The sequence below is a fragment of the Festucalex cinctus genome, chromosome 5, assembly GCF_051991245.1.
Source record: "Festucalex cinctus isolate MCC-2025b chromosome 5, RoL_Fcin_1.0, whole genome shotgun sequence".
Taxonomy (NCBI): Eukaryota; Metazoa; Chordata; class Actinopteri; order Syngnathiformes; family Syngnathidae; genus Festucalex; species Festucalex cinctus.
This window is the reverse complement of record NC_135415.1, coordinates 25,223,016-25,250,879: the sequence shown is the minus strand read 5'-3', so window position 1 is coordinate 25,250,879 and position 27,864 is coordinate 25,223,016. Positions and strand designations below refer to the sequence as shown.

The following is a 27,864-nucleotide window of genomic DNA, read 5'->3' as shown; positions in this document are numbered from 1 at the left end:
TCTGTGGCACCAGGGGCAAGTATATCCGAGAAGAAAAGAAAAGACTTTTGGGGAAATTGATAACAGACAGATTTTTTATTTATTTTGTTTTCTAATATTGATGAATGAAGAAATTACATTTTTATGGCAAAGGAAAGGTGTTTGAGCAATGATCACCACTAGGGGGTCGATCTGTGCATTTGCCCACGTGGATCATCATGTCTGTCGTTGAATTTCATTCAATTCGTCCTAACATTATTTATTATTTATATCCATGCCATCCACATGACAGCTGGTAGCATGAGCTACTGGTAAGAAAATGGATGGATGGAAGGTTTTTGGACACAGGCTGATGAGGCTCCCTTGTGAAAACAGCACAACCTAGTGTCGGAATTAGTACAATACAACCCAACAGTTTGTTTACATTTTGGACACATGGGTACCGTTTAAAAATATATGCCCTAATTGGTACACAAGGTTTTTGGAGCCCAGGCAGGCACAGCGGTGCAAGAATCAGCATGGATGGGTTAACTGCAAGGATCCCACTCGGCCCCACCCACTACGTTCTGCGTCTGCGCAGTAGGCGCAACTTGCAGGGCAGGGTGTGGCGGGTTTGACTTTGAGAATGATGCAAATAGATTTGTTTTCTTTCGTTTTTTTTCTCGGTTTGTTTACCCTCCTCAACAAAGACAACTTGACGTCTCAAATCTATGTTAACAAATGAAACTGTTGATTTTCTTTTTATTTTTTTGCACTATTTAAACTTTTAAACTGGGTTAACGATGAAAACCTTTAAGGACTTTAACATCAATTTTAACGCTCTGAGTGAGAGCAACACTTTTTCCAGTGGAGACCTGATCACTGGACAGATTTCCTTCGAGCTCTCCAAGGCGACAAAGATCAGCTCAATCAAAATGTGTTTGACGGGAAAGGTAAACGTCCACTGGTCCTCCGGAACTGGGAAACGTAAAAGAACGCATCATGCAAGGATTGACTTCTTCAATCTCAAAAGCATGATTTTGCAAGAAGGAGGTAGGCGACTGTTCCGCCCTCTGCACCACAAGATTGCAAACTATTCAATAATGCGCGATTGCTCCACGTAATTATGCATTTTACTACAACTGGATTTGTTAATGAGTATCGCAAACTGCATCTGCATCATTAGGGAGGTGTTTCTAATATGTATAGTGGGTGCATGGTAATTGAGAATATGTTTTTCCTACTCTAGATATGGCTCGGGAATATTGTGTCATAACACTTCCTTTCCGATTGCAGTTGTTGAGGGTCGTACCACTCTCCCTCCTGGCAGGCATGTGTATTCATTTACATGTCAGATCCCGCAAGGGTAAGAGCCTTCTTGTGTCACTCCTGTACTACAATGTGTTGTCAATATTTGTGTTGTGCCTGCTCATGTAACCCTAAAAATAAACTAACTCACATAGAATTCTAATGACCACCCCTAACCCTAATGAGGATACAGGATATAGAATATGGATGGCGAGATGAATCAACCACAGCATTCCACTAATATAGTGTCGAGGTTTGAACTTTGGACTGCACATTCACAATGGAAACCTGTTCAATTTCATCCCAAGCAGTTGAACATGTGTATCTAATCTAATAGGTTCAGAAGAAATTATTTTCGTTCACATACATCTTTTGTCTTATAACATATGTCATGTTCATGAACACAGAGACTTTCCAACCAGCTTTCGCGGGCCTTACGGACAAATCGTCTACGACCTGACAGTGGGCATTGACAGGCCGTGGCGTATGTCAAAGGATTTTGTGACACAGCTGAACTTTGTGCACCACGTTGATTCCAACCGCCCAGAGCTAATGGTAAGTGATAGTTTGTCATCAGAAGATGCTTACAGATTCACAATATGGACTGTTGGATTCATAAGACCACAGTTTACATTGGGTGTTATGCTTGGAAATGCAGAAAAATACACAGTGTCAAACTCCAGTTTTTTCATGATCAAACATTTCACCATGACGTCCACTCCAGTGTAAACTAGTGGATGAAGCACTAGGTGGCTCCATTTCCTGTCGCTTATGAGAGTCAAACAGAAATCTTTCTGAGGCATATTTTTCCCACCAAAATTTGAGCCACTTCCTCAACTGTTGTTGCAGGCGCCCCTCTCAGGTTCCAACAGCATGAACGTGTGCTCCCTTAGTTGTACCTCCGGTCTTATTACAATGGCAGGCAGCTTGGAAAAAAAAGGCTTCACACGAGGTAATGTTCAAACCTTCCCTCAATTCTTTTGCTTGAAATTTCCACTCTTAGAATTCATGTTTTCATCCTTCTCACAGGTGAAACCGTCCGGATCATTTGCGACATCAGCAACGCGTCATCTCGTACTTTGACTCCTAAGGCCAAGCTGAAGCAGAAGCAGCAATACTGCACGCTCAGAGGGGTCCAGAGGAAGTTAATTGTGAAGAACCTGGACTCTGTGACCGGGCTGCCCATCAGTGCTCACACCTCAGAAACTCACACCGAGATGATGATCACCATTCCAGCTGATTCGTCACTCACCATCTCCAACTGCAGCCTCCTGCAGGTTGAGTATGAAATTGAGGTAAGGACTACCAAATTGAACAATTCCAAGCATTCAAGAGGGATGCAGTATTTTGATTATTTCCTGTTTTGTGTCTTTTGTAGCTGAGCCTTTGTTTAAGAGCTTCCTCCGACCTCACCGTGCTGTTTCCCATAGTCCTTTGTGATATCCCTTTACATCCACATAATTTAGGCTAACCTTTTTCAAAGGCATTTATGTTAAGATACTCATGAAATGCTTTTGAGTTTACAGTACGGTCATCTTGTGTGACTTGAAGTGCTTTCTACCTCATGAGGCTCATTACCTTTTCCACTTGGTTAACAATGTAAACTATACAATCCAAAATGTGTTGAACTAACACTGCTTTGGGACTGCCTCGAGTGTATGATTTGTACTATTTTAAAGCTTATGTGTTTACAGAGCCACATTTGGCACACTTATACCTGATCGAATGAGTCAATGCAAGAGTTGTGTCAGAAACTATTTCGTTACATTTGTAATATTGTTCAATGTTAGTTGAAATTGTGTTTTCAAAGAGGGAATCAACATCCCAAAAATTCTTTACAATAGTATTTTCGATGCAGTCCCATTACTGTCGTCTAAAAACAGAATATTGTGTATGTGGGATATGAATAAAGCTGCAAAAGCCACCCATTTTTATTCATCTCAGCTTCAGAAAACAGGTGAGACGTGATTGGTCGTTACCTTAGCACTGAGTAACTGTGATGTCATTTTCAGGTGACAGTAAGTGGCAAAATGGCCGCCCCCTGAGAGTGATAAAAATGGGTGGATTTTGCTGCTTAATTCATATCCCACAAAGGCAATATTAATCCAAATGCCATGTTTAGACTAGTAAGGGCACATACAACATATTGTAATGTTTGATCCTTTCATCTCATGCTGAATTAGGTAACCAAAATATTAGGAACTCCGCAGTGTGATCTTATGTAGTGCAACACCACCACAAACAATGTATTTTCTTTTTGTAAACATTCTTATATTACCTAATGTTAGAACAGTGACTGTTTATGTCATGTTTTATGTTACATTAAGCCCAAATTTAAACCCACAACCTCTGAACTGGACACATTATAGCACATATTTGTGCTATCACCAGCCGGTCGCCAATTGTAGCTACCAGAAAGCAAAACTTTTCTTTGTGCTTCATCCCGTCATTTTGAGCAAACAGACAAATGCTTGCTCTGTTAATTTATTGCAACAAAGAGTTTCATGTTTACATGTAGAGTGATAAAAACGTGTGTGTGTGATTTTGGCTGTTTGATATATAATGGAGAAGCTGCATACTAACATGTTAACATGTATAGTAGATGGACTAAAACTTTGAGTGTTATTTTGTCTAATATATATTAGAGAATCTGCATACTTTGAATGTTTAGCATGGCTAAAAAAAAATACTATGCATCTTCAGCCTTTATATGGGACATATTAATGAACTTGGTGCATTCTTTGTTATTTAGCTGGCACTTTTTTATGTCTTGTTATGGTAATATAGCTTTTACCCAGAGAGCACCTTTAACTGTACCATACAGCCTCGAACTGCATAGTGCAGTACCAATTTTATACTTTACAGTATTAAAAAATGTTTTGTTACCTCCATGTCTTGGGTTTCTATTACCAGATCATATTTTCTGCCTTTTGAATTGATTGTTATAAACATAGTGTAGTACATGTTGCTAACCTACAGGGGCAGCATTTTGCTTAAATTAAATCATTACTTTCACCCACATTCATCCAAACTAACTGAATCCATTATACTCATTATGATCATTTTTGGGGGCAATACAGTGTACTGTTGTGTATGTTCGGCTGTATACATTTTTGTTGCACATCACACCGAAATAAAACAAAAACATGCAGGCATACAAAAAGTTATGAGTGATATGTGATTTGATACCATGTAACCATGCAGGGCACAATAATATTTAGCACCTATCAGGTAGATAGTAGCCTGTAAAATTAAGGTTTAATCATTACCCAAACTCCTCATAACTCCTTAGAACAAGCTAAACCTTGCTCCTCATATCTCACTGGACACACCAAAGAGATTGCTTCGCTTTTGGATCTTTGTTATTGTCATACAGTCCGTTATGTCAAATAATGTTAAGAACTTTTCAGTGGAATATAACCCTATCAACCAAAGCAATGAATTCGCCAGTGGGGATTATATCACAGGACATATTGCATTCGAACTGACAACAGACTGCAAAGTAGACTCACTGTGGGTCAAGATGAAGGGAAAAGCAAAAGTCAGATGGGTTGAACATTACGGAAAAACAGTTGTAGTATACCAAAACAAAGAGAAATACTTCAGTATCAAGACTTTTGTTTTTCAGGAGGGCTATGGTAAGTGCTGGAAATCATGTTTATGTTTCTTCGCAGTGACTTGGATTTTCTTAACTACATTTGTTTTGTATATGTATTTTTCAGTGCTTATTTTAGAAGTACACCACTTAAACTTCTAACAGCACAGATTCTGGCAGAGACAAATAAAATGTTACACACAGAAGAGTAATAACAATGGATCAAAGGGATAGCCAGTTACATTTAGTAGGGTTCAGTTGTATTTAGTTGTTTATGTTTTGTAATTTTGGGTATAATTTTTGTTGTAACTTTTGAGTGTAATACATTTTAATTGAATCATTATTTGTGTTATAGTAAAGTGCATTTTTAAATCTATTTTTTAAGGAGGAAGTCAAGTAAAAAAAAAAAAAAAATGCATATGTCCGATGCACCCCCACTAGTTAACGTCACCCAGAAAACAGGTGACCTGTGATTGGTCGTTCCCTGAGCCCTTGGTACTATGATGTCATTTTCAGTCGACATCAAGTGGCAAAATGGCCGCCCCCTGAGATGGATAAAAACAGGATTTTGCTGCATAACGCATAACAATGGGTAGATTTTTCTGCTTAATTTATATTCCACACAGACTTGTGGGGGCACATACAACATATTGTAAAGAAACCTGTTGACTTTAAGTGCAGTGTTGAAATCAAACTGTTAAAATGGCATAAAACTTTCTTTTAATCCAGTACATTACATTTGATAAGTGGAGTAGAGTTGTGTTTAACTTTTAAATAAGTAGGATTTGAATTTAATTTAGAATAACTGTTTGCTTTTAAACGTATTATTTAAGCACATATTTTATTGAACTTTTATGGCCAATTGAATTGATATTATTCGAATATTTAGAGTAGATATTTTTTTTCCCCTAATGGTCTAAGCAGATCCATGTTTGTCCAAACATGATAGGACACCAGGAATGTTGTTAAAAATGCAATAAATAAACATATGATGAGAATCATATTACAGTTTGACGTTTATGTTTTACAGGTAATAATGTTGTCACTCGGGGTTCCCACTCGTACCCATTCACCTTTCAAATCCCCCAACTGTGAGTTTCATCTATGTTCAGTTCAAAATACTGCAATATCAATTTGAGATCATGCAGATGTGCTGTTATTCGCGAAGAATCTTCCAATAATTTTTGCTCGACTTTGATCTCGTTTCTTGCAGAAACCTGCCTTCTACGTTCAAGGGCTCGCATGGAAAAATCAAATACAGTCTTGAGGCAAATCTGAGCAGGTCCATGAGAACGGACAGCAAAGCCAAAACTCATTTCATTGTCATTAATAAAAGTCACAGTGACCCGATGTTGATGGTAAAGTCGTCTTACAGGACACAATTCATATTGAAGTTGCATTGAAAATATGGCATCAGCACTTTAAATCTTCTTTCCAAATCCCAACCTCTCTCATCACTCCCATCTCAGTCTCCACAGCAAGGCATCACTGACAAGAAATTAAAATTCTTCTCTTCAGGCACAGTCAGAATGGAAGCAAATATCGAGAAAACTGGATATTTTCAAGGTAAGACCTTTTGATTTAGGTCGCGTTATTAAATTCAATCCTACGCCCTAACTAACCCGACTTTGACATTGGTGGGTTTATTAATACTCGTATTAATTTCAGAACGCATAAACCAATTACCAGCTCTTGCTGGAACTGCTTCCATCTGTATCGCCTGATGCTCTGTGCTCTGGCACTCCTTTTTTGGGGCACTCGGAATAACCGAACAACACATTTGAACAATGTTCTTTTGAACGCATCCTATAATCACATATAGCTACAGTACATTTATGGATTACAAAAGTCTACACACCCTGTTCCAATGCCAGTTTTTTTTTTGTGATATAAAATAATGAGACCAAGATTAATCACGTCACAACTTTTTCAGCCATTAACATGATCTAAAAATTGTACAATTCAATTGGAAACACACAAATTTCAAAAGGTGGAAGTAAAATTAAACAACTGAGCTAATGTGGTAGCATGTGCACTTAAAACTGGGAATGTGAGTGTGTTCAGAAATAACCGATCACGTTAAATGGGGTCAGCATTTATTTTAATTTTAAATTTAATGTGTCTTTTTTTTTTTTTTTTTTTGTATCATACAAGTACAAACCTGGCTTTTGAACACAGGGGTTTGAGGACGTTTCATATCCACTGTAGCTCAAAGTCCCCTTTCACTATGATAAGGTCTTTACTCTTTGGATAAGCAATAAACTCATTTGACAAGCCGCTATAGTATTAATAATTGTTTGGGAGGGGCGGAAAACAAATGACGTGTTAAAACAGCCACACACTGAAATCAAATAACTCCACGCCTCACTAATATGTTTTATTATGACAGATATATCGCACACAATGAGTTTTTATTTTTATTTTTTTTTGCAGGGGAAGGCGTTAAGGTGGTGGCCTATATTCTAAACAAATCATCTCGGGATGTCAGGCCCAAGTACTGCTTGTATAAGAAATACAGTTATTTTGCAAGTAGCAAGAGGAAGGTTGAAACCAAGAAGCTCCTAAAAGAGGTGGGCGAGTCCATCCCTCCTTCTGCAGGTCAATCCGTAACCAGGATCATTACCATCCCTCCCACTACGTGCGCGTCCATTTTAAACTGCAACATCATCAAAGCAGAGTACCGACTGAAGGTGTGTACTGATTGTATATGTTTAGAATATGAGGTAATGTTTATATGACCAATTGTTTTTCCGATAAAAATCTGATTTGTACGGATGCATTGATGTCAAATTTAGCTTGTGGTAAGTTGTATAATATTATCAATCTTCCAAATTAACCCCAAGTTTCTATTTATTTTAAAACAGACACTATGTACTAGCACAAAAATTAGTTTGAGCAAAAGAAATACATGTATACAAAAAAAGCAATTAAATGATGTTTCAAATAATGTGATTTATTTTTCTTAGGTGTACCTGGATGTCAAATATGCCTCAGACCCAGAGATCAAGTTCCCAGTGGTTGTCTTGCCAGCTGTCTTTGAACACAATTCAAACGTGGGTGTCAACATGAACTTCATGCAGGAGCCAACTGCATCACCTCCCCCGTCCTATGAGGATTATGTGATGTACCCAAGCTCAACTGGTTTTGATGGCAAATCTTAGTTATTGTAGGCTGCACTGTGGAATTAGCACAAGTGGCAATTTTTATGAAAGTGTTGTCAGAGTTAATGCAGTCTTGGATTATTTTTTGTTGATTTCACAATTAAAATGTTCAAAAATGATTCATATAGCCTATTTTACAATGTTGTATTACATTACTTTATATTTACCAAAGTAGCAATGCTAACAACAGAAAAAACTAGCATTAGCAATGTAAACAAGCTGACATTAGCCTCGGTTGCTATATTGGTACTATAAGTTATTTGCAATGAAGTGTTACTTAAACTATCAATTTGAAGTTTTATTTTGTGGAATGTACAATCGCTAAAACATCAAAAAGGGGTAATAAACATACTTGGCGAACAGGAATGTTTTTAATTCCGTGCCGACTCTCAGCTTCCTATGGTCCTTTTACAGTACTTTGTTTCTGTTTTCTAGTCTTATGCCCAGTTGTTGACAAACAAGGGATGGACTTTTTTTCCTTTCATAATTTGCCATACATTCAGCAAAGCTCCTGAAGCTCAAGGTAACAGGTCAGCATGAGGCGCTGGGGTGTGCTTACTTTAACACCTACTCTGGCAAGCCTTCTGTCTCTGATTGGTTGTTTTTCCTATGGCATGGTGGTTTCTTAAAAATCAAGTAGATGGACAGGATTGTAAATGGTAAATGAGTTAATTTACTGTGTAGAACCTCGTGATAGTGCACGATTAAAAACACACGGACAGCATTTAAATTCCGGACAGATCATCAGCCAGAATCGTGATTCTTACCCATCTTCATCACCATGCTGCCACCTTCCTTTGTCTTTGAATTATTTTGGATCTAATTTGTATCTCAGGTGTAACTCATGTTTTTGTGTCGTGCTATGTTTTTATGGGCCATATCATGATCACAAAGTTGTCAAGTAGATTGAGATAGCTTATTTTCTACATGTCAATTATTTTTCAATCAGCAATACTCATAGACAGTTGGAAAAGCGAAGAACAAACATTGCTGGAAAGGTTTACACACGAGTGACTGAAGCTAAGAAATCCAAGGGGAGGGGAGAGGGGTTGGGTTGAGAAGAGGGGAAGTGGAGAGGAGGTGGGTTGGAGGGTGTGGTGGTGTTTAGGTAACCACACGAAGCGCCCATAGCGGAAGGAGTTTCTATCGCTGTGGTTTGGGAGATAAGCGAGACGACTTTTGAACTTTTTAAATCATGCCGAGCACCGTGAAGAGCCTGAAAGTAACTTACAACGATGTCAGCGAAAAAAATACGTTTACTAATGGCGACACCGTGACCGGACAAGTCGTTCTGGAAGTGACCAAAGACTGCAAAGCCGAGTCGCTTTATGTGAAATTTAAGGGGAAAGCTGATGTGTTGTGGTCCGAGAGACACGGCCAAACAACTGTTGTTTATCACTCCAAGGATAAGTACTTCAGCATCAAGCATTACTTTATTCGAGACGGAAACGCCACTGGTAAGTTTGAGTTTTGTTTTGTTTGTTTGTTTTTTCGGGGTCGACGACGCAATTAACGCATGTGCAAGCTTGCTGTGCAGGTAAGTTTGCATCATTTCGAGCTTGAGGAACAATTTGTGCTGCATTTAACGGATCTGGGTTATTTGGAGCACGCTGCATTGGAGTTACCGTTATTTGGTTTGTTTACTAAAACAAACCCCACAAAAATCGTAAATGTAATTTACGCGACCGTAGTCAACTTCAGCGTGGTGTCTTACAACTGTATTTTCTGAGCTGGTACGCGTTTTGAAGTTTTAAGAATCAAAAGTACTTTAAGTGTCTTACAAAAAAAAATAAAAAATAGAAGTTCACCGTCACCTTACAGAATTTTACTTGTCTTAAAGTTGTTGTTGTTGTTGTTATTATTTAAACAAATATTAAAAAAACATTTTTTATTATTAATTTTGCTTTCCTTTTATACGTTCTAAATAAATAAATTCATTGATTCATTCGTTCATTCATTCAAGGGTGGCTGACTTATTGTGCTGTCACGATACAAACATTCTGATTATGACGCATTACCTGTATTAAATATATCTACCATACCTTGATACAGATACAGAAATGATAATGCAACCCAAAAAAATAAAATAAAATCATAAAAGTATGGTAGTTGAGTCATGGCTAAGCAGTAAACTTACATTTTTTTAAATATTATTTTTGTTAATCAAAGATAGTATTGCACCAGATTAGTTTTATTATATTTGCATTAACATGGCTAAAGGTGGAGACAAATGGCATGCGTAGTGCCCCTTTTTTTTTTCTTTTTTTTTCTTTTCTTTTTTTTTAATGTGTTGACTCTATATTGCTAATGAAATGGCACATATGCCCTATATAAAGATGATGCCAAGCTGCTGTAACATATTGTAGTGATGGTGAGGCTGCACACTTCCCAGCATGCTTTGCAGCACAAGTTTTTGCTCTTTGTTTTGTCATGTGTCCGTGATGTTTTTGGTAATGATAGCATAAATAATAAAATGGAATGGAATAAATTAGGTATTCATTGTACCATTCATTCATTCATTCATTCATTCATGTATTCATTGTATCATTGTACAACAGGTATACATTGAAATTGGGAGCTGTGCTCCATTTGGTGCATATTAAAGGTAATAAAATATGAACATTGAACAATAAAACATGCAATATTAGTCAGATGGCAAATTTAGAAAAACAAAAACGTGATTTCACTAGTGCAGAAAGTGTGGTAGCATATTGCACAATGCACGTAAGGCTCAAGATTCACAGGAGTACAAAAGTTGGAAGGCCACAGAAATACAGTAGTAGTGATTATTTTAAGTTTTGTATAAAGACATAAAGGCATTTAACTCCCACTCCCCTGTACTTGGGTCAATTGAAAACTGTGTTCTTCCTATCAGATGATGATCAATCACTACTGACCAACCAGCATGGGGAAACATGTACGTATCCAACACATTTGTTCATCTTACAATACCAGCTGGATTTAATATTTAATTATTTATGTTGTGTTTTTCAGACAGTAACATACTCGCCCCAGGATCTCATGTTTTCCCCTTCACTTTCCAGTTCCCTTTGCAGTAGGTCATCTCTCGACTGTTTTGATGCACAACTGAACAGAAGAACTGAAACCTCTTATGTTGCAAGTCTAAACTTTATATGAAAGTCATGGTGGTCTGATGTCTGCATTAGGGAAATGCCCTCCTCCTTCACCGGTTCTGTTGGTAAAATTGTGTACCTCCTGGAAACCCAGCTGAGTAGATCCATGAGGATACGCTCAAAAGATACCATCAAGATTCCCTTTGTGACACAAGCAGTCCCCACCACGTTGCAGGAAATCATGGTAAGTGGATACTTGCTAACGTTTACATGTACAAGTTAATTAAGTCACTGACATAATCACGTCTGCGCTTTTATTTTTTTTTCATCTACTGAAAATTGTTTCTTCTGTCTTGAGCAAACACTTTTTTTTTTTTTTTTTCAACATGGAAGACTCATGCCCACTATAACGGTTGTGCAATTTAATGTCGTAATTTAAACACTAGATGGCGCTAGGGATCACTGGCTGTACCTTTTAAGTAGCTCTCCAGGAATCGGGATTAAATAACACATTTTATCATATCCCATTCCTGCTCTTTTAATGAATGCTGTTTAATGTGTGCATAATGCTGTGTAACTTATCCTCACAACACCCATAAAACCCGCAGCTGAAATACAAGACATACCAGTTTAAAAATAAAGAACATGACACATGGCCATTCTTTGGCCCTCAAAACAATCCTTACCAACTGCTTTACAGACATCAATTAGCCAGTGCAGTCTGGGGTACAATCAGGGCTCCAATAACAACCTTTGTAAACACTAAGAAAAGTATGTTTTGCTCAATTACTGAAACCCACTTTCAGAAAGAACAATGCCAACCTTTGGGATTCCTTTCATATCTACCCCTATCTACAATTGTATATGACCAAACTTGACCCTCATCAACAGTTGAGACTTTCAGAAATGGGGTTGTAATGACACATATCAAAATACAGGAGAATGAAAACACCGTTTACTAAACTTAACTTCCCAGTAATCATTGAGCATACGTTTTTTATTTCCCTCAGACCCCTCAACACGAATCGAAGGATAAAAAAATGCAATGGTTCAACTCTGGGACTGTTGCTATGGATGTCAAGCTGGAAAAATCTGGTTTCTTGCAAGGTAAGAGTGACTAACACAAAGGTAAACATCTGGAACGTACAGGTTGAATCTGTGCCGTTCTGCGTTTCAGGAGAGGGCCTAAAAGTTTTAGCCTACATTGAGAACAACTCCAGTCGCGACATCAAACCCAAGTACTGCATCTACAGAAAGCACAGCTTCTTTGCAAGGGGAAAGAGGAGGCTCGATACTAAAGATCTCTTCAAAGAGGTGGGAGAGCCTATCCCGCCATCAACCAGCCAAACAGTCACAAGGGTCATCACAATCCCCCATGATCTGGAACCTTCCATCCTCAACTGTAAAATCCTCAAAGCAGAGTACAGAATCAGGGTAAGCATTTGTTTTTCACTTTATTAAATAGTCAATGAAATATTTAGGCAAAAATGGTGTATGCTGTATATTTATCATCTTGTCAAGATTTTTGGGATAGAGCTACCAACATTCTCCTTTAGCATAAGTCAAGCTTGGTTCAGAGGAATTCAATTCTTATTGTTTAAGTCTGAGGTTCGGGGCATTTAGTTTATTGAAATAAAACAAGGAGCTCTTGTGTTTCCTTCAAAACTAAATGCATTTGTTGATGGCGATTTGTGGTAGCTCTATCACGTTATCACAAAAAAATGTCAAATGTGTAAAGTTTTCATTGGACAAAATGTCCAAACACAAACTGATTTTTTTTTTTTTATTTTCAATCATTTATTTCATTAATTTGTAAAAGAACAAAAGACAATGTAAAACAATATTCTTCATGATTGAATGAAAAGGAGCAGAAAGAAGACAAGTCTCTGCCCCATTTATCCCCACAGTTCAGTTACAAGGTAAAGTAATTAAAAAAAACAAAGGAACAAAAACACTAAAAAAAAAAAAAAAACACAAAAAATTAAATTGTGACAGCTAGTCTCAGTCGCATCTGTACTTTGAAAATTTGATTTCTGACAATCTCAACAAAAATGATAATAATGTACAAACTTAATCTCGTTCATATTTCTCCAATAAAATGGATTGAGTCATTCTTTTAAATGTAATTTTTGAATTGGATTCTTTGATTTCTTTATTACTAAGGACTCGGGTTCGAGTCCTTCTGGGTGGAGTTTGCATGTTCTCCCCGTGCCTGCGTGGGTCTTCTCCGGGTACTCCGGTCTCCTCCCACGTTCCAAAGACATGCATGGCAGGTAAATTGGGCGCTCCGAATTGTCCCTAGGTGTGCTTGTGAGCGTGGAGGGTTGTTTGTCTCTGTGTGCCCTGCGATTGGCTGGCAACCAGTCCAGGGTGTCCCCTGCCTACTGCCCAGAGCCAGCTGAGATAGGCTCCAGCACCCCCCGCGACCCATGTGAGGAAAAAGCGGTCCAGGAAATGGATGGATGGATGGATTTCCTTAAGATTGTTCCATAAGCTTACACTGTATTCGTTTTACTGAAACACAACGCTCCATCAGTCTGTTCCTAAATTTTGGTTTCTGGTCATAAATCTTGGTTTCAAATCTGATGGACAAGCTGCAGTCCAATTAGGCACAATTCAGCTTTCACGCTGGCTCTTTCCCCCCCCCCCCCACAGGTTTATTTGGATGTGAAGTACGCTTCAGACCCAGAGATCAAATTTCCCATAACCATCCTTCCAGCCGCTCAAGCGACTGCCTTAGCATCAAGCCTGCCTGCTACATCTGCTGGATTTGAATTTGGATCATTTGGTTTCCAAAACCCTCCTGCCTGGGAAACGTTTTCACAACAGGAGCAACAACAACAGCCTGTCAACCCTCCGCCTCCTTATGAAGCTTATGGAATGTACCCTTCCTTGATGGATTTTGGTGGTAAACGGTGATCAGTAATGACATTCTCCAAATGTGACCATCACCGATCACTTGTTTCTGGCGTTGGTCATGGTGAATTAGATTGGTCGGTATCTGTTAAGTTCGATAAATGCATTATTTTTTTGTATTTACACTCATTGTACATTTCAGTCCTGCGAAAGAAGAACTTTTTCTGCATCCAGTTGATAAATGAGGCACCATCCAGGACTGGTGTCACAAAACGTCCGTTTTAGACCCAAACTGCAAAGTTCCCCCTTCAGTCTGGGCCAGTACTTATCCAAAGAGATCGTGCGGTGCTTGACTCGTTGACTGCGTGAGAAGCGGCGAGAGACAACTTTTGGCTGCTTCACCGTGACAAAGCACCTCATTTCCTGCTCCAGAAGTGCATATGGCTTTGCTGGCCAAGCATTCCTCAAACTCATCCAAATGTTTGACATTTCAGCTTCTCAACAGTAAATAGCCGATTTCTGTCTCGTCCTCCATGTAAGCGGACTGATTATCTTTATGTTGAAACAAAATGAAACGTTGCTTTCACTTTTGGGCATGTTATGAACCAAACTAGTAACTGAATCAGAATTAATTGATATTTGTGCATTTTCTGCACAGTCAATTTGAACTAATATCCTGTTTTTGAAAGGAATGAAAATTAGAAGATGGTTTAATATGATAAATCAACCAGATTAGGGATTTTCGATACTACTTTTTTTTTCAGACTGATACCAGTAGTCTTGATTAGTCAGCGTTACCGATACCAAGTATTGATACCGCACTAGTACTTTCAAGATATATAATTACCCCACCCCCTAAAAAAGGTAAGAGATTTATTTATTTTTTTAAAGCCCTATTATTTATCCCAATATACCATTTTTTCCCTTAAAATTGCATTATATTAATGACAATTTTGCACTATTCTAATTTCTAGTTCCTGATCGTGAAATGGCCACAAGAGGCCGCCATAGCAATGACCAATACCTTGAAATAAGGCTTGGTATCGGCCCAAATGATACCTGGTGTCGACAGATTAATCAATTATTAAATAATTGTGAGTTGGCGCCCTACTTCAGTATATATATCATAACTTGTAACTAACTTTTTTTTGTATTTAGTATACAAATCTCTTGTCTTTCGTCATGTTTCAAATTGTTAAAATGAATGTTGTAAATATGTTAGTAAAGTAACTTTGTCTGTTAGATTGTATGGCTATTTTGCAAGACCAATTAGAAACATTATGGTTTGGAGAAGGGGGAAAAAAAAAGCATATTAAACTTTGAAAGTCAGAGACAAAATACATGAGCAAGTCACATTGCGGGTGGATGTAAGCGATCATTTTTTTAAAGTGTTTTTTACGACTGCTACTGTACATCACATTTTGCTGATTTTGAATCTTATTTTGTTGTTTTAGAATGGATTGTTTGTTACGTGTGTGATGTAACCCATGCCAAATTTGATGGAAATAGTCTGTTGTTACATTTGTGCTGCGTTTGTGCCATAAAAAGTTTCGTTTGTGCAGCTACTGATTTGCAATTATTAGAATTTTTTTTTTTTTTTTTTTACCTATAGAGCATGTGTCATTTTTGCTTTTAAAATGAATAGATTTTTTTTTTTTTTAAATTCATGTTTGTTGTGAATGATCAATTCATATCTGAATCTGGACTTCATTAGTTTGTAGATTATAGCCTGTGTCATTATTGGGCAATGCAATTATAGGCCATGTAAAATTATGTCTATTTTGTCTTAAAGTAAAAATTAACTGTAGCAACAATGTAGTCTTAATACTATTTTTTATTATTTTAATTTTTTGTATTTTATTTATTTATTTATTTTTAATTTTTGTGTGTGTGTGTGTGTGTGTGTTTTATTTTTGTTTTTGGTTCAACCTAACCCAACCCAATGCATTTAGTTTAAAATGTGAAAAAAAAACTGTTTTGTTTGTTTGTTTGTTTTTTACTTGGAGCGACAGTGGGAGGGAGCGCAGCAGCTTGGTGCAAGCAAGGAGAGAGGGAGGGTGAAGGGGCGCGGCCCATGGCGCATGCGCCAATGCAAACGCGCCTCTCAAGCAACAGGCGTGCAGTCGGCAAATAAGGTGAAACTACAACTTGTTTGTCCATTTAACTTAACTTTGGAAAATGGGCATCACTGATTTCTCAATTGAATACGATGCAATCAACCAACAAAACATCTTCACAAACGGTGATACTGTCAGAGGAAGAATCGTTGTGGAGGTGTTAAAAGAAACTACAATCAAATGGCTGACTTTGACAGCAAAAGGAAGAGGAGAAGCACATTCAACTAATGAAGACAGCAGTTTTAGTGTTTATGAGAAATATTACACCATTCAACAACAATTCTTGGAAGAAGCAAGACAAGACGGTGTGTATGACTTAATTTTTGCTCCGAGAGGCATCTTGGTGCAATTACTTCATGAGAGTATACATAATGTTATAAACCTTGATAAATAAAATGAATTCAATGGTACATAGGTGAAACGAGTGCGGGTACCAAAGTTATCGCTCAAGGAAGACATGTATTTCCTTTCTCCTTCAAGATTCCTGACAGGTATTTGGTTAGTCCTGTTTTGCCCTGTCACACCCTGACTATTTTCAACTCATTTCTATGTTCTTTCATTTTCCTCCACAGACGAATGCCATCATCGTTCAGCTGCAATTTATGTAAAATTGTTCATAAGCTCAAGGCAGAGCTGAGACAACCAAAGAGGCTGCCAAAAAAAGCTGAAACCTCCTTCAAATTTGTCTCCAAACCAACTATAGATATTGCTGGGCTTATGGTAATAAATGTTTTTTTTTTATGGATGCAAACAAAGTTAACGCACATGACCTAACAGGAAGTTGTTTTGTCAGGTGCCTTGGCGTGGTTGTCATAGTTCTAAGGTCAAATTATTTGGCTTGAAGACCGTTAAAATGGACGTTTACACGGACAGAATTGGATACAAACAAGGTAATCAAACAAGGTAATGTTGGTCAAGTTAGAGCTCCCTCTGTTGGCCAATTTATTGGTACGTTTCAATTTTAGTTAGGCATGTTCCTAGCCACCTATATATGCTTGTTGTAAGACCCACGAGGCTCATTTAACTCAAGCATGTCCGCTTTTGTTCCCCATATCGTTCACATGTGGACCTGATACACAACTTGGAAGATAAGATAACATATTTTAAAGGAATGTCATAATTTCATAAAGCTTCATATTTGGTTGCAAATCCTGTGCTTGCAAACTGTATCATAAGAGTAAAGTCATCACGTGTCCAACAATTGTGTTGTTTAAAGTCCCTATAGCACCCGTTAATTCTAAACAAGCCACATTACCCATCTTTTTAACCTTATAAACGTTTTTTTTTTTTTTCTTCTCATCATAGGCGAAACAGTCAGAGTCCAAGCTGAAATTCTAAACCAATCAAATCATTCAGTCACACCAATATTAAAGTTCTACCTGAAGGAGATTTCCTTTGGAAATGGTCTGCAAAGTATCATTGTAAAAAAGATCCTTCAGATGGAGGCCAATGCTGTTGCAGCCGGTAGCAAGGACACAATGGTGAAGGCGATCCCCATCCCCAGACGACTACCGCCCTCCATCTTGAACTGCGCCATCTTCAAGCTGGAGTATGAGCTGAAGGTATAAGCCACACAAGAAAAATGACCGCATATGAAGATGGAGGTTTCCGTCTAAAATTAAACAATCGCCATTTTGTCAGGTCGGTCTCGATATCAAATGCACAGTTGACGAGGGGGTCAAAATTCCAATTGTTGTCCTTCCTGACATACGACAAGAGCCGGGTCCAGCGGCATTGGATGCCCAAGCGTCTTGGAACACCAACCATCCAAGCTTGAGCAACACACCCCAACAACATGCAACACCTCAACCTGTGGACTCGCCTCCTTCTTATGAAACCTTGTTCCCTTCCTAGTGTGCTTCGGACGTAGGAAGTCAAGCGAGAAGAGATAAAAATGTAGTTCGGTGCTGCTGTAGCTGCACAAGTAAAACAAACAAACAAATTGAGCGCAACAAAACAACTGGGATGGACTAAGTGAAAGGAGTGAAATTTGCAGCAATAATTTCAGTGACTCTTTTGGAAGATGAAGTGTTTTGGTTGCCGTTGGATCTTCTATCGGTGGTTAGATGAAGCACTTGAAAATTTCCATCCAACAGGTTCACAAAAAGGTTCAGCTCGTGAGGCATCATGTGCAAACTACGCGCCCTGGTGGCCAATGCTTTGATTGTCATTTGAATTGTGTGTTGTTGTTTTGTTTTTTTGTTTTTTTTCATGTTGCAACAGTGTCCACGATAATAACTGAAATTACAACACCAAAGTTAGTACTTGGGGAGTCATTTATAGGAATAATTTGTGGTTCATACTATATGATACAGTACAAAACGAACAAATCCAATAGAACATATTTTTATGTCCACATTCGTTTTTAACATGATGAATGCCTTTTTATTAGAGAACAAAATTTTATTCCTGTATTGGCTGAATTGTGCACGTTTTCCTTATGGAAGGGGAACTGTTTATTGACATTACTACATTCACATTAAATCATATATGATGGGTTCTGTCAGTTATCGCTGTACTTCTAAATCAGTTCTATTTGAAGAAACAAAACTCTTTAATAAATGAGAAACAACTGGAGAACAACAAAATCTTGAATTGGATTATTATTATTATTATTATTATTATTTTATTATTATTTTGTTAAATATCTATGATTAAATATTTTTCTCCCATGGGAAATTGATAAGGTTCCAACTGGATCGTTCCCCACTTCAACCTTTAAAAATATCAAATTGCCCCAATATTGTTTTTTTTTCCTATAGTGAATGAATTATTTACAGATTGCTCACAAATTGATTTATTTTTTGAAGTGGCAATTTAATTTTTAATTTAATTTAAAAAAAAAAAAGGAAGAGTTTGTTTCATCTTGATAGGCTAGCAGTAAATTTGTGGTCAAACAGATTAAGTTCTCATTCACTCAAAGATTCATCAGATTTAAATAACACGGTATGTCAATTGGTCCCACATAACTATTACATTTAAATTGGATTAATGTTGGGGGACTAAAATTTAGCTAATGTTCTTAATTGAATACGACATGTAACGACTAACCTTGGGTCCGTAAGTCGCCGTGGATGGATGTGGGAGATGTTTTTGACACACTCGACTTATCCGATATTTGATTTGACAAGCCAAAATGAAATTCGCATAGCTCATCCACGAAAATTAGGGCCACCCTCAGACATGACCGAATCACAACTTTTCATCACGCATTTCCAGGTTCCGCATGGACGGGAGAGTCAGCAAACATGAAAGTGTGAATGTGTGTTAAAAAAAGAAAAGAAAAAAAAAAAAAAAAAAAGAGAGACTACATTGTGAATGGAACAAAATGTTCCGTGTGTGGATGGGTGGAGGCTTGGGCACACACCCTTCCTTAGAATTTTAATGAGTTGACAACAATTAGTTTAATTACGCTGCCATCATTAGTTGCCACGCCTTTTATGGTATGTATGGAATCTCTGCAAGTGTTGTTTTGACATTAGCTAACCAATTTAAGTTTTAAAACGAAAAAGTATGGTTTTGTGTTTTGACTTGAGGTGACTTAAGTTTTAAGATGTTAAAGATAAAAAAAAAAAAAAGGTTTAAAAATACTGAACTAAAATTAAGCAAGATACCACACCAAAATGCGTTAATGCTTAATTAAGATTTATTATCCCACTTTGTCAAAAGTATTTGACTGACAGCAGTTAATAAATGAGAATGAGCAAATTTGGGTTGAACAACAAGACTGGTGTGATCAACCCAAAATGCATTGTTATCGATCATCTGATGGTTGGAGGGGTGGATCAGTGGTCGTCACAGCATTTCTTTTTAGCATCTCTGGCGCAAACAAATATGTTTTCTACAGAGCAAAGGTCAATGTCCCACAGTCGATCTGGAAGTAAACACAAAACAGTGTGATAAATTCTAATCATTGCACGTGAACTCCCGTGTAATTAATTGTTCAACCCATATGTTAATAAATTGTAAGTAATCTGCAATTCACCATCATCTTCAATCTCAACGCAATTTCCAGGAAAGTTGTTATTATTGAAGGCAGTGAAACGAACTGTTGAGCCATCAGTCCAGACGAAGTTATCATCCTGGAAGTCAAAGGAACACATTTCACATTTCACACCAAAACATAATACAATACATCATCATGTATGAGCCTTCAAGTTTGATTACAATTCCATGATCTTGTGACAGGATTCATGTTACTCTACACAGTAACAAGTCTCGAAGTACACCAGGCCTGGTCCACAATAATGAGCGCTTCATTTTGCAGATTTGCATCTTGAGATCATTGAAGAGTGGCAAAGGATTTATTCTCTAGGCTGTGATTTTGTGGTGTGTGCTCTTCCTCCTGTTGTTGATAACCATTTTTGGTGTTACCACTTTTTTTTTTTTAAAGGCTGGGGGATTTTTTTTTTTAATTTTTTAATTTTTTTTTTTTTTAATTTTTTTTTTAAATTTTTTTTTTTAAATTCCACACCACAAGTGCTGTTTTTTCAGGCTTGATGATGCAAGTCCACCAGGGCAGACTCTGGGGCAGTTTTTTCACTATAGTTAGTCACTTTTTATTTATATTTTACTTTAGTATTTCAAATAGTTCGATTTTAGAGCAGGCGTTTATTTATTTATTTATTTATTTATTTTGGTTCATTGAAGTGTTTAGTTTTAACATATGGATTACTTGTAGCGTTCAAAATAAAACTCCGATTTCCAAATGACCGTGAAAACTTTTTTTTCCGTCTTTGATTTTGTTTTGATTATAGTATTTCAAATTCAGTTACTTCTTAGAGCAGGTTTGTTGTTTCTTTTTTGAAAATGCTGCGTTTCAGTGTTTTTTTTTTTTTTAAATAATAGTTTTAGTTTTAATATAAGGGTTATTTGTAGAATTTAATATAAAACTGCAGTTCCCAAATTACTTTTCAACCTTCTTTCTTCTTTTATTTCCTCTTGACTTAAGTAATTCAAATTAGCTAGTTAATTTTTAGAGCAGTATTTTTGTTTGTTTGTTAAATGTTAATATAGACAACCGTAATGGCATTTATGCAGACGGGTGGGTGAAATAACTGTCGAGATGGCATGACGGCGTGATGATGGAATTTAATGGTCATTTTTTGGGATTTCTTCTTTTGTTTTGTTTTATAGTCACTTTTTTAACGGTTTTCTTTTCTGCTTTTTTTTTTTTTTTTTTTTTTTTTTTAAATAAGGAATTTTCCAACATTCGTTTTACAGTAATTTTCTGCTTTTCTTCTTTAGTTTTTTAGACATTTTATGGTTACTTTTTGAGCATCTTCTGTTCTGTTCTGTTTTTTTTTTTTTTTTTTTGTTTTTTTTTAAATAAAGAAATTAATAAATAAAATACATTTTCTAACTTTTTGGCAATTTTGTCTACATTATATGGTGATTTTTAGCTCCTTTTTTTGACATTTTATGGTCACTTTTTTTGGACATTTTTTTTTAAAATTTTTATTTTTGAATTTTTAAAAAAAAAACAACAACAGCTATAATCCTACACATATTTAAATATGTAAATGTTCATTAATATGTTCTGGTGCATTTTTAAAAATAAACAAATGAAATGAAATGAAATGAAAATGAATCTTACAAATTTGGACATTAAAAAAAAATAAAAAATTGCATGGCAGGTTTAGAATATTTTTTATCGAATAGATTTTAGACTTGTTAGTTGTTTTAAGAATGAAGATGTGTTTCACCCCGAATGCCTGATTGAGTCCAATCCAGACATCAGCAGAAGGGTCAGACGTCTTTTCCAGAATCAATTCGCGAATGACGGCATATTCCAAAGCGCTGCTGAAGGAGGCCAGATTACCACCAAGAATTCTGCAGACACTCTACAAGAAGAAACAAGTCATTAATAGAAATGAGAAAACATTTTATCAGCACTACAGACTAAAGACTAGGGATGCACAATAATATTGGTGGCAATAATTATCGGCAATTATCAACCAATTTGACATCATACAGATTAACAAGATAATAAAGAAATCCGCCGATAATAATAGACTTGCCACGTTGGTCCATCATTTATGGTTGTGGCTCAAGTTGTGGCCAACATCTCAACCCCTCCCCTCTCCTATGGTATATTCGGGGTGCAGCAATACGTGTATCTGTATTGAATTGTTTGAAACGGGTTTCACGTTTCGGTACATACTGAATGAACAAGACGCACTTCAGTGGCGTTATAGTTATACAATACCTTAGTTCTACTGCTTTGGTCTTAAATTCCTGCGTAATTTGTCCTGTTTTCCTTGCGGAGATGTGGAAAGTGGACAGTGGTGAGTTTTTTTTGTTTTTTTTTTGAAAGCCAACAGCGGATAGTTGGCACGCACGAACCATCGCGATAAACGGGTCTCTCGCGAGAGGAAGTTCCGCTTTGTAAACCGTAGGGCCAACAGCTTCCACACATGCGCAATGCGAAATAAAGTTGCGTTAGTCTGAGAGGTTGTTTCTGCATGTGCGCTTTTGAATGGCAATAAGGCCGACAGTCTAGCTGCATGCCTGACAACGTGCATGCGCATATTTAGCTTACTTGGCTAGCAGTCAGTGGCTTTGTGGAGATAAGAGGGCCGGCAAATGCCAGATTTCATGCCCGAGGAGGCTTCAGCCTTCTCGGACGTGCTCCGCCGTCCTCCGGCCCGCAACAGGAATGCTCCAGCGGAAATATTATTTTAAGTGGTCATCCTACTGCAGTAATCATAACGAAAACTTTTACGAAAGGACGTACGAGAAACATCAGTGGCTAGTTGCAGTTACAGGTGAGCAAACTTTATTGTTGGTTGAAACCTCTTGCGACTCTCCTGCGATGCCATTTTTTTTCCTTCTCCCGGGTTGAGTTTACATCATGGGCACAAATCAGCTCCGAATACTGTAAATTCCAACGACTTGGCAAATTATGATTTTGTCATTTCACGCACCACGGAGCTGGTTACATTACAGTGTGTGCGTATCAACCTGCGTCAGTCCTGAATATTTCCGCTTTAATCTTATACCTACACAGCGGTATAAAATAATAATTAAATAATATTTAATATTGAAATTAATAATAAAAATACCAACAATTTTTTGCGGCCGCTCGCATATGTGACACTAAAGCATGCCCACTCGAAAAAGTCACCGCTCGCCACTAAGTCACACTTCATGACGACGACGAGCTGTGCTTGTCTACTCTACTCCGTTGCGTTGTGGAACGCAGAACCATTCGCTACACTACACCGTGCTGCGGGCTCCAGGTGGAGGAGTGGAACCGTCACTTTGCCTTCGGTGCCGGTTGCCGGGGGTTCGCTTCTCCGCCTGGGAGACCATGTGTGGCTCACAAGATGTAAGCTTGAGTGAGTGAGTGAGTGAGTGAGTGAGTGAGTGAGTGAGTGAGTGAGTGAGTGAGTGAGTGAGTGAGTGAGTGAGTGCGTGAGTGAGTGAGGAAAAAAAAAAACTACACAGTGCTGCCTTCCATCATCTCTTCCTCCCTCCACTGTCGCGTGCACCTGATTGGGCGATTGTGCGAATGTCCGCTCCTGATTAGTCAACTGTGTGAAATTCCGCTCCTGATTGGTCGACTGATTTCACGCTCGAAAAAAAAAAAAATTGACAAAAAAATTAGTATCTCCTCTGCAAGCGTCGTACAATGCTAAACTACACCGGTGGAAATTCAGTAGATTAAAAATGGCAATATATGTATGCAGACGTCACCTCGAAGTGAAAATGTCCATTGTCAGGCGACCTTTTTCTGTTCAAAAACACAGTATTAAGCGAGATATTTTTTTATTTATACTTGACTGATAAGGATCCACTACAGAAGACAGATGATTTATCAAAAAAAAAAAAAATTCATTAATTTTTTGATATAATCATTATTATTATTTATTTATATTATATTTATTTATTTTTTTGACATGTACTTATGGTTCTAGCTCCAAAGTATGGACAGCAGAAAATGAGGCTGGTATTGCTATACCAGACTTAAAAATTGTAGTTTTGAATCAAAACAAAATGTTGATCATTTCAATAAACTATAAATTAAAAAAGAAGAATTAAAATGCGCGTTTAAAAAAATGTATTGAACCGTGACACAAATATATCGAACCGAACGGAATCGTGAATTGTGTGTATCGTTGCACCTCTAATATTTCTGTATATATTTGTATTCAAGTTAATTTTGCATACAATTATTGGATTATCAGTTATCGATATCGGCACTTGCAAAATTATTGATTTAACGTATCGGTTGAAAATATCATTATCGTGCATCCCTACTAAAGACATTCAGACTCATCCATTCAGATTCATCCATGACATTTAGACATTTCATCGACAAATAGCTGGAGCAGTGAGTTACTTTAGCGCAACGACCATGTGACAATCTTTTATACCTCTGCATCTGAAAACGTTCTTCCCTGATCTTGTAAGATGAAACAGCGACAGTTCAATTGAGTCCAGCCTTTCGGACAGTAATCGGTGCCTGCAACACAATCGGTGTTGGGAAGAAAACGAGATTATGAACATTCAATCGGGTAGCAAATGCCAAAAATAAGTTAAAAACAACAACAAAAGTTTAGTTTGTTGTTGATTTCAAGTATCAGTGAGAAACAGCTACTGACCTTCGTCTTTATGTGGCGTCTGTTGTGAAGAAGAAAAGAACACAAATGATGAATGACACACACAAAAATCAAAGTGTTGTAAGTATGCGTTTCTTTTGACTTACGCAGGCAGTCGCCAGTCCAATGATGCCACAAAGGAGCGCAAACGCGCGAAGAGCAAATGCCATCTGTGCAATGACAAGAAAATATTTTCAATGTCAGCCTTACACGCATATTCAAATGAAAACCTTGACAATAACACAAGAAGTGTTGTTGGGTTTGGAAGGCAGGATGTCGACGTGTGCACTCTTACCTCTGCAGTTGTGATACTTGATGTTGAAACGTAAAGAACACCCGTTTTTATAGCATAGCGATATAGCCCAAATAATTAGGGGACAATGCAACCATTCAGAAGAAGTGTTTCATAAAAGGGAGGTGCTACAAGGAATTGTTATCATTCCGTCTTTCACTTTGACTCTTGATAACTTCTGACACACCCAACAGCATTAGCCAATTAGATAGTACGTACGTATATTCGACACCATGATTAAGTTTTTGGCAAGTACCATCACACCAGAACTTGAATGTGTTCTTTTGTCTTTGTTGCAGCAGCTTGGAAATCAGATGCGAGTGCCATGAAACATTCCTCGTCTAGAGCACCTGTCAGAAATCAGTGATTTATTGGGATGGCCATATGATTATGACCAAAATGCAAAATTGTAATCACGATTATTAATCAGTTATTCATCATATTAAGAGAAACGGGGATTTTTATTGCACCTTTTTTGTTTTATTTAGCAAACAATAAGCAGTTTTCAGTGCAACATGAATTTAAAATAAAGGAATTGTTATTTTAGAATAAATGATTAAAAAAAACAACTTTAAATTAAAATTCAACATCCAGCAAACATTGAGCTTTTGAGGAATCGAAATGCACCACAAAGCTGTTTGTCCATATTTCCAGAATGTGCGGACTGTGTACGGTACAGACTTGACGTGGCGGTGCGTAAAGTTACACGCTGAGTTTCTTTTCTATAAATACCATCTTTGGCGTACGAATATTCAAACGTAGAGTTTTGGACCCGTTTTGTTTGTATACGTGAGCTTTATAAATGAGGCTCCAGGAGTATGCCATGAGGTGCAGTTTTTTGTGTGTAGTTACCGGTTTGGGCCGTGACATAAAAAATAGGCAAAATTGTTGTTTTTTATTGTCCAAAGTAAACACAGGTGTTTGCAAATTTCTTGTTTTGATTCAACACAAAGATGCTTTCATAGAGTACTATAGAAATTTGGCAAATATTTGAGTTGGAAAATCAGTTTGAATTGAATTGAATCATGACTTGGATAGTTTTGTACTTTGTAGGTGAAAAGTTCATTTCACTTTTTCACGTGTGAAATTTTCGGATATCAATGGAATTCGCATGGCTCATGAAAACTGCGATCCACGAAAAGTGGGGTCACCGTCAGACTTGACCAAATCACACCTTTCATTACACATTTCCAGGTTCCGCATGGTGGCGGTGTCAGAGGTTTGGATGGGAGAGTCAGCAAACAATGAAAGTGTGTGTAGAAAAAATGGCTTCATCGCGAACAAGAGAAATGTCGCTGTGCTGACGATGTCTGTAATGTTTCATTTCCTAAGCCAGGTGGACGGGTGGAGACTTACCTTTTGTTAGTATTTTAAAGAGTTGGCAACAATCAGTTTAATTACACTGCCAACATTAGTGGCCACGCCTTTTATGGTACGTATGGAATCTCTGCAAGTGTTGTTTTGACATGAGCCAACCAATTTAAGTTTTAAAATGAAAAAGTATGGTTTTGTGTTTTGACTTTATGTGACTTAAAGCTTACTGAATTGAAGTGTTCTTTATTTATTTTTTATTTATTTTATTTTTTTTAGGTTTTTGGTCATAAATATGCCTTACTACAGCCTGACAAAGTCCCCAAGTTGTAAGATAAACGATCCATGTTTCCCTTTTCTATGGGCTCAAACAGCACTCTCAAATGGAATGTTTCAGCTGATCGGTTTTACACTTCACTAGCCCCACCTTTTTCGGTTTTCCACATCACTAACTCAGTGCGAACCCCACCCTCACAATTTTCAACCCCTCCCACCATTTCCAACCCACGAACAAACAGCAGCAGCAGGACAGCATGGAAGCAAAACAACCCCATAGGAACTGCTCTGTGACAACGTGTACAGAGGACAACAAAAAACTTTTTTACATTAAATATGCCCAAGCAACTCCCAAAACGTGTGTTAGTTTGTGGCAAACATTTTACTGTTGACAACTTCAAGAATATGGGGCAATACAAACGTGGATTAGCAGAACATCTTTCACTTACCCCGGGATCGATACCAACAATTGAAACTAAAGCACCCAAAACCATGTGCCAATATTCCTTCAGGTGCAGACGTGAAGACTCAGGATTAGATTCACTAAAGGTTTGCATAGCCGTTGCGCGGCGCTAACCAGGAAAAATTGAGCAATCCGGGAGCGCCTAATTCACTAAACATGCGCAGATGGGGAAATCCACCACTAAGTGCGCTGCCAACCTGATTGCACCCCGGTGCGCCAGCGGTATTTTTGCGTATGTAAATTAGGTAATTTGCATACATTTGATGCAAAATATGCCCACCCCAATGCAAATGAGACTCATTGATATACAGCGTCTATCAGGGATGGGCAATCTCGGTCCTCGAGAGCCCTGCAGGTTTTGGATGTTGCCCTTCTCTAACACAGCTGATATATGAGCCGCTCATCAGCAAGCTGTGCATTAGACTGATAACGATCGCATTGATTGCAAACAGCTTGTGTTGGAAAAAGGAAACCTGCAAAACATGCAGGGCTGCGGCCCTCGAGGACCGAGATTGCCCATCCCTAATTCACGCAAATAGCAACACAGTTTGCGTGACGCAAATAACATTTATGTAAAGCATGCATAAACCTGCCGCACCCTCGATCCCGGGATCATGACAGCAGTGCATGGCATGGTGCACGTTCCTCTCTGACTGATCACGCAGAGAGGAGTGGGGGGGGGGGGGGGGGGGGGGGTGGCGGGGGGTCTAATTTTTCTATGCTGTTGTTGTTGTGTTTTTGTTTTTTTGTTTTTTATGACGGAACCTGGGCTGATTGGCATAGGCGGAGGGCCGGGTGGTGCGAGGGGGTGGGGGGGGGGGGCGGTATTTTACGATCATTTTTACGTGCC

The 27,864-nt window shown here is 37.9% G+C and overlaps 4 protein-coding genes across 6 annotated transcripts; 3 read left to right on the top strand and 1 right to left on the bottom strand.

Annotated features, from left to right (window-relative positions):
- The first annotated feature begins 543 nt into the window (after positions 1-543).
- Positions 544-8,339, top strand: LOC144019174 (arrestin domain-containing protein 3-like). Its single transcript, XM_077522050.1, has 11 exons — positions 544-1,011; positions 1,255-1,324; positions 1,674-1,821; positions 2,116-2,218; positions 2,296-2,561; positions 2,645-2,732; positions 5,892-5,952; positions 6,075-6,219; positions 6,331-6,427; positions 7,295-7,551; positions 7,828-8,339. The coding sequence occupies exons 1-11, from the start codon at positions 762-764 to the stop codon at positions 8,020-8,022; spliced, it is 1,680 nt and encodes a 559-aa protein (XP_077378176.1). The 5' UTR covers positions 544-761; the 3' UTR covers positions 8,023-8,339.
- Positions 8,340-9,124: 785 nt separating this feature from the next.
- On the top strand, positions 9,125-15,772 carry LOC144019583 (arrestin domain-containing protein 3-like). 3 transcript variants are annotated; one of them, XM_077522738.1, is made up of 7 exons: positions 9,125-9,479; positions 10,898-10,939; positions 11,017-11,077; positions 11,190-11,340; positions 12,107-12,203; positions 12,274-12,530; positions 14,155-15,772. In XM_077522738.1, exons 1-7 carry the CDS (start codon positions 9,218-9,220, stop codon positions 14,188-14,190), a joined length of 906 nt encoding a protein of 301 aa, XP_077378864.1. In that variant the 5' UTR covers positions 9,125-9,217; the 3' UTR covers positions 14,191-15,772. The 3 variants fall into 3 exon arrangements, with proteins under 3 accessions (XP_077378864.1, XP_077378862.1, XP_077378863.1); XM_077522736.1 differs by having other exon boundaries at positions 13,752-15,761; XM_077522737.1 differs by lacking the exon at positions 14,155-15,772 and adding an exon at positions 13,260-13,733.
- A 255-nt stretch (positions 15,773-16,027) lies between these two features.
- On the top strand, positions 16,028-18,651 carry LOC144019584 (arrestin domain-containing protein 3-like). Its single transcript, XM_077522739.1, has 6 exons — positions 16,028-16,374; positions 16,485-16,560; positions 16,642-16,789; positions 16,863-16,959; positions 17,375-17,631; positions 17,711-18,651. Exons 1-6 carry the CDS (start codon positions 16,131-16,133, stop codon positions 17,921-17,923), a joined length of 1,035 nt encoding a protein of 344 aa, XP_077378865.1. The 5' UTR covers positions 16,028-16,130; the 3' UTR covers positions 17,924-18,651.
- A 1,042-nt stretch (positions 18,652-19,693) lies between these two features.
- Positions 19,694-27,116, bottom strand: LOC144019342 (struthiocalcin-2-like). The gene is made up of 7 exons (XM_077522343.1): positions 27,001-27,116; positions 24,780-24,842; positions 24,676-24,694; positions 24,448-24,536; positions 21,775-21,912; positions 20,055-20,151; positions 19,694-19,943 (listed from the first exon to the last, which is right to left on the bottom strand). Exons 1-7 carry the CDS (start codon positions 27,106-27,108, stop codon positions 19,855-19,857), a joined length of 603 nt encoding a protein of 200 aa, XP_077378469.1. The 5' UTR covers positions 27,109-27,116; the 3' UTR covers positions 19,694-19,854.
- Positions 27,117-27,864: the final 748 nt, after the last annotated feature.

Excerpts from the sequence above, each read along its gene's own strand:
- LOC144019174 (XM_077522050.1), top strand. The coding sequence starts at position 762 with ATGAAAACCTTTAAGGACTTTAACATCAATTTTAACGCTCTGAGTGAG. Across the intron at positions 1,325-1,673 it reads ACATGTCAGATCCCGCAAGG|AGACTTTCCAACCAGCTTTC; the intron begins GTAAGAGCCTTC and ends TCATGAACACAG. Across the intron at positions 1,822-2,115 it reads CCAACCGCCCAGAGCTAATG|GCGCCCCTCTCAGGTTCCAA; the intron begins GTAAGTGATAGT and ends CTGTTGTTGCAG.
- LOC144019583 (XM_077522736.1), top strand. The coding sequence starts at position 9,218 with ATGCCGAGCACCGTGAAGAGCCTGAAAGTAACTTACAACGATGTCAGC. Across the intron at positions 9,480-10,897 it reads TCGAGACGGAAACGCCACTG|ATGATGATCAATCACTACTG; the intron begins GTAAGTTTGAGT and ends TCTTCCTATCAG. Across the intron at positions 11,078-11,189 it reads ACTTTCCAGTTCCCTTTGCA|GGAAATGCCCTCCTCCTTCA; the intron begins GTAGGTCATCTC and ends TGTCTGCATTAG.
- LOC144019584 (XM_077522739.1), top strand. The coding sequence starts at position 16,131 with ATGGGCATCACTGATTTCTCAATTGAATACGATGCAATCAACCAACAA. Across the intron at positions 16,960-17,374 it reads CAGAATTGGATACAAACAAG|GCGAAACAGTCAGAGTCCAA; the intron begins GTAATCAAACAA and ends TTCTCATCATAG. Across the intron at positions 17,632-17,710 it reads AGCTGGAGTATGAGCTGAAG|GTCGGTCTCGATATCAAATG; the intron begins GTATAAGCCACA and ends CCATTTTGTCAG.
- LOC144019342 (XM_077522343.1), bottom strand. The coding sequence starts at position 27,108 with ATGCAAACCTTTAGTGAATCTAATCCTGAGTCTTCACGTCTGCACCTG. Across the intron at positions 21,913-24,447 it reads GAACGTTTTCAGATGCAGAG|AGTGTCTGCAGAATTCTTGG; the intron begins GTATAAAAGATT and ends TTCTTCTTGTAG. Across the intron at positions 20,152-21,774 it reads GACTCAATCAGGCATTCGGG|GATGATAACTTCGTCTGGAC; the intron begins GTGAAACACATC and ends TTTGACTTCCAG.